The following is a 5,611-nucleotide window of genomic DNA, read 5'->3' as shown; positions in this document are numbered from 1 at the left end:
AGTGTAAAAGCAAAGGATTTGGGATCCAGGGCAGAAGCGGTAGTTCATACTTTAAATAACGATTTGCCTTTACCGGGCAAGGAGTGATGCCAAGAGGTTTAAGGGAACATTTTCACAAAATGGTAGCCTCTTTTATAAAGGAAGGATACTAATGGGACAAAATTTCCTTACTCTCCCTTGTTCGTCAAAAAAAAAAAAAATCATTGCTAAAGGGAAAGGAAAGGGAAATCCCACCCTCGCTTTCTATCTTATTTCTGTATCGGTTTTTGGTATTATAGGAGAGTAAAGAAGTTTTTGTTTGGTGGTTTTTCATTGATCAGTCACTCTGAGCTAATGTAATTATCCTCATCAATAGAAGGCTGCAGAGAGAATCATTATGTGGGTGACATTGATAAATGATCACCCAAGAGCTGCCTTTTCTCTTGGGCACCCCCACATATGACCCTCCCACATACACAAGGTAGCCATAGAAACACCTTGAGATCCTCAAACACTGCTGCAAATGGGAGAATACAGAGAAAGCGAGAGAAATCCAACTTCACACACTTTCTGTCCCTGCTGAAGCCTCCTCCTTCCCATAGCACGGAGCCACCGAGCCGGGCTCCGCTCTGCTGCCCTGCCCCGCGGCCCCGCAGCCCCGGCCCCGCTCCCTCTCCCGCACCACGTCAAGTATTTGGGGCGGGGGAGGGGGTTGCTGTGGGGCTTGCTTCTTTCTCTCTCTCTCCGCCCCCCCTCTTTCTCTGGAAGAGTTAAGCAATGAGGTTACACGCACCACACGGATGCACTGCTCTTTCCCCGTGCGCATTGTGGACCCCCCTAGTTTGCAAGTCGCTCTTAGAGGTGCGCACCTACGATAGCCCCCCCCCTCCCCAGCAATGCGGCTCTTGGAAAATGGTGAAACCCGAATTATTAGCAGCGATCTTTTTAGTCACAGGACTACACAAGAAGATTCCGTCTTCCTCACTAAGGCAAAGATTAATGCTTTTTTCCGGCCGCAGACCCCCCTTTTTATGTAAGCAGATTCTAAAATATTGAGAGCAGTAATTGATTCATAATGATCCATAAATCGATGCGAGGAAGGGGGCGAGGGTGTTTATTTATTTTATTCCTAAAGCTGCAAGTAAAGTAGCTTTGACACCGCGTAGGGATGAAGGGGAGGAGTTGTTTAGCTGTGCGGGGTCATCCATCATCACTGTCGCAGAGACTCTGCCCAGAGGAGCAACCTCCTTTCTGTCTGTCTCTTTCTCGCCACCAAAACTATTAATATTAAAATCTGCCTGCAAACCTTTTCCCCACCCGCCTCTCATCTCGCACCGTCCTTCTCAGCCCAAAGTCGGGGAGCCGGCTCTCTCTTGCGCCGCGCCCGCGGGGTCGATCTTTCCGAAAGCGCTGTCGGAAGAGTTAAAAAGCCGGCCCCGCTTCCTCTCGGCTGAACCCCGGGACGTGGTAGGGGAGGCCCGTCGGGCGGAGACACCCTCCCGCCCAGCGGAGCCCGCTCCGGCCCCTCCACGCAGCGCGGGGATGCGGCCGCGCGTGGGGAACGGCTTTGGGCATTTTCGGGCCCCGCGGGGCTCCTTCCCCGCACACGCGCCGGGGCTGTCGTGGGGCTGGTGGCTCCGCGCCGGCCCCGCAAGGCCGCGGCCGGGAGACCCCCGCTCCCCTCGGGGGGCCGCCGGAGCGACGGGCAAAACCCGTCGGAGGCACCGGCCGGGAAAGCGGGTCCAGCTTGCGCCCCGCCGCACCCTTCCCCTGCCCGGCCCCGGCCCCTCCCCGGCCCCCCCAGCCCTCGCAAACCTGGTCTGGGGCAATTTTCTCTCCCTCGCTCTCTCCGCGGCTATGAGCGAAAGGGGGGGAGCGCCCGGCTTCCCCCCCGGCATCTCCTCTTCGGCCCCGCGGTGCCCGCTCGCCGCGGCGGGCAGGGCTCGGGCGGCCGCGCCGGCGGAGGTGCGCGTCCCTCCTCTCTTCGCCTGCAAGGCAGCAAAATCTGGAAGAAAAATCCCTCGTTTGTGGTGGCTACAACTCCCAGCCCAGACCCGCTCGGAGAAATGGAAATTTGGGATTATAAACATGTGTGTGTGTAAACAAAAGGTGTTTCTTCTGTTACCCTTCGTTTCCCACAGCATAAGCAATTTTTATTCAGACTAGAGTATTTTCTTTAACACTATACCGCTGTCAAAACATTATTCCCGTTTTGGTTGCTTTTGACAGCTGAGCAGTTCTTAAAAATACCAAAATCGGAACCTTCCCTGCTAAACAGTAAATCTCAGATGGAGAAATCTCTGCACGTTATTGTACCTTGGATTTCAGCAACGCATCTCACGAAGAGCACAGCCCAAAGAGGGGGGACGGGGGGGGGGAGGGAGAAAGAAAATAAAAGACAACACAGCAATGCAAATATTTAGTTCATTATAAAAGACAATAATCTACTATGGATAAATTCTCCCCTGTCCTTCCACCAGTGCGAGGACATTTGCTGACATTTCTCCTCAAATTGTAAAGAAAAGATCTGCAAGGAAATAAAGTAGATTTTAAAAAAATAAAATTAAAAAAAAAGCCTCCCTTTTTAAAGTGCTAACACAAACAATCTTGCCTTCGTATTTTCCGCATCCACAATAATGAAGGAATTTGGAAATGGGAAACCGGGGCGTGCTCTTCTTATGCGACTGAAGGGTCGATGTGATTTTAACCGGGACAGAGAGCACCAAAGCCAAGCGGGGAATTTTTGTCCTTTAAATTTCATACGAATGCCTTAAAAAGACGCCCACAAAGCAGGACCCGATTGCTAAATAAATCCTCACACCCATTCTACTGGCATCCTCCCTTCTGTCGCCAGCAGCGTGGGTCCATTTACTCAGCTCAGAAATTAAACATTAACTACGAGGCTGAGCCTCTTTCCACATTCCAAAGCTAGAAGTTGTCAGTCAAAGTTTTTAATAACACCCCGGCCGGCTGGAATGACGAGGAGGAGGAAGGAGGAGAAGGGTTACAAATTTACAGATGTTGAAGCCGGTAACGTTTGTTTCCTGGAAAGTTAAGGTAATTACAAGCCCTTTCCCACTCCCCTTCTCCCAGAAATAGCGCCAGAGCTTTCCCCTGCTCTTTGGGCCCCATCCTGCTGTCACTGACTTAACAGTGCCACCGAGGGCAGTCAAAGGCGGCTGTTTCCAACTACGCTCATGTCTTCCTAGTTCAAACTCTCCTTTAGTTGCTTCAAAATGCCACAAGCTTTCGTTTAAGTAAAACCAAACCCTCATCCGTGATTCTGCACCAGCTATTTATATACAAAATGTCAAATTAACATTTTCCCTCATTAGTGGATGGTCTTTTTTTTTTTTTTTTCCTTCTGAAAACAACTGAAGACAAGAAAAGCAGTAAAACTGTCTCAGAAGCTAGATTACACAATCCTCACACAGGTAAACCTCTCATTAAACTCAAAGCTGCTTTTCTCCTCCTCAAACTTCCGAACCTACTCCTGCATTGCAGCCATCCTTCACCTCTGAGCTACGCAGCTGGAGTTAAGGTCCATGGTGGTTATGGATGCACACACACATACACTTAACACACAGGGGCTTACTGGTCTTGTATCTGGGCCTTCGCAACTCAAACTCAGCTTCTGTGTTATTAGCAGACAGTACAGATATTAGACACAGCTCTCTGAAATGCAAGCTGGTGAGAGAATATTTCAAATTTTGTTTAATCTGACATAAATATAGTATCGATAATCAGCAGAAATATATAACCTCAGATGTTCTTTCATTCAATTATTCTATTAATGTTGATGACAAGCTTGTTCCTAATTTTTGCAACCTTTCTTCTCAATGCTGGTAAGAAATGTATTTGAGACATCTCTCCTGGTAACTTCAGTCTCTCCTAAGCGTGATTAAAAACACAAAAGCCTAACAAAAAATCAAAAATGAAATATTTATTACCGCATTTTGTGACTTAACACCTTTTTCTTTTTAAAACATAACGTCACAGTCCTCATACAAGTATTTTAATGTAAATTTTGACAAAGCTTAAAGGTAACAGCATTTTCTTCTAGTGAGGAACACGTGCTGAGAAAGGAAGAATTCATGGACATACAATACCAATTCCACAGCAGATCTGATACTAGCAAAAACATTCTTTTTTTTTTTCAATTGAGGTAAACACATAGAATATCTAACATGAAACAATTAATAGACCGAACTCTGTACGAAGTTTGTTACAGTATTCTCTTGCTTTTTTTTCCCCAAGCTTTGAGTTCATGATAAAGTCCTAGGTTTGGTGCAAAGACCGTTAGTAACTTCTTTCATTGAGGAAAGCTGCCCAACTTTTAGTTTTGTTTTGTCCAAAGCCAAGGCTCAGAACTACTGGAAGAAGCTCCTGCTCTGTCTGTTCTGTCTTTTAAATCTTCACCTGCAAGCTCTTTGAAGAAGAGTCCAAAAAAAAAAAAATAGATTGGGGAGGAATGGGGGGAGACTTAATGAAGCACAAACTATAAAGATCTGTTTGAAACTAAAGGACACATTTTATGAAGGAACAAAACGAGGGAATGGCAAGGCCTTCTTGGAACAGTCTTCTGAGTGATGAGAGACCCAGCAAGACTTTTCGTCTTCATCTCCAGGGTAGTTCTTTTCTCACTGGCCAAAACAGGTCTTTCATGGATAGTGACTTCACTGCTGAACCAAAACAGTCATTCTTTTGGGAACAACACACATAGTGTGGAAAACAAGGATTTTTTTTCTTCTAAAACTATTTGAGGCAACGTAACGGAGTGATCAACAGAAATGTACAAGTTAACTTAGTTCCTATGTTTATACTACAGTAGTTATAACTCTTGGAGTCTTTTTTTTTTTCCAGAGGATCTGTACATGGACATATTCATTTCAGTGAGCCCATGATTTCACATTTGTGTTCGTGTTTCGTTGGTCCTCTGTTGTTGATGAAAAATGACAAAAAGTAAAAAATAATCACAGCTGTCTGGAATTTCGTATTAAGTGTCAACATCTGGTCAAAGTTCAAAAGTCTTAAAATAGTTTTTGTTTTTGTTTTGTTTTTTTTTGTTTGTTTTTGTTTTTCCCTTGAGTTCCCTTATACTATTGGGCATGAATGTCCATAACCTGTCCACCAACACTGGGGTCTACAGAATTTAACATTGTGGGGCTCTGTGCTGACATGGTCATTCCAGGGTGGGTAGGGGGTCCTCCGTGCATCATCATGGCTGGGTGATGGGGGTGACTTGGCAAATATGAATGGATTGGGGGTCCATGTCTTAATTGAGTAGGGTGTGGGGTCATCTGGGGAGGAGTGTAACTTGGCTGTGCCATACTCATACCCATAGGACCACCCTGAGATACGTAGTCCCCTGGCATGCCTTGCAAACCTAGACAAAAAGGGGGGGAAAAAAAAAAAGCAGGTCAGATTCCTCAACGTTTTTACAATTTACCCATCTAAAATGAACAGGAAAAACAACAGACACTGCAAATCTTCCATCTAAAATTAGCTGCAGATTCTTGCCAATGTTTGCAGACATTCAAATTCTAGTTTGCATTTAATTTGATCATTCAGCAGGATAATGCACATAACAGAACTAAATATTGAGCACAACCGAGTATCACAAAATGTAAGT

At 45.9% G+C, this 5,611-nt stretch overlaps 1 protein-coding gene across 7 annotated transcripts in view; it reads right to left on the bottom strand.

Moving 5' to 3' along the window:
• Positions 1 to 3,907: 3,907 nt before the first annotated feature.
• Positions 3,908 to 5,611, bottom strand: part of MEIS2 (Meis homeobox 2) — a 174,138-nt gene continuing 172,434 nt past the window's right edge. For 4 of the 7 annotated variants that reach the window (XM_052782495.1, XM_052782494.1, XM_052782491.1 and 1 more), the window contains one exon: positions 5,139 to 5,365. Coding sequence is in view for 3 of the 7 variants with exons in the window: in XM_052782490.1 (XP_052638450.1) it covers positions 5,079 to 5,365 (287 nt within the window). In the remaining 4 variants the exon portion in view is untranslated. Of the gene's footprint in view, positions 5,366 to 5,611 lie in introns of all 7 variants that reach the window. The other 3 variants (XM_052782490.1, XM_052782488.1, XM_052782489.1) reach the window with 1 other exon arrangement.

This window comes from Harpia harpyja, chromosome 3 (assembly GCF_026419915.1).
Source record: "Harpia harpyja isolate bHarHar1 chromosome 3, bHarHar1 primary haplotype, whole genome shotgun sequence".
Taxonomy (NCBI): Eukaryota; Metazoa; Chordata; class Aves; order Accipitriformes; family Accipitridae; genus Harpia; species Harpia harpyja.
Note: the sequence above shows the minus strand (reverse complement) of the source record. Positions and strands in the feature narration are given on the sequence as shown.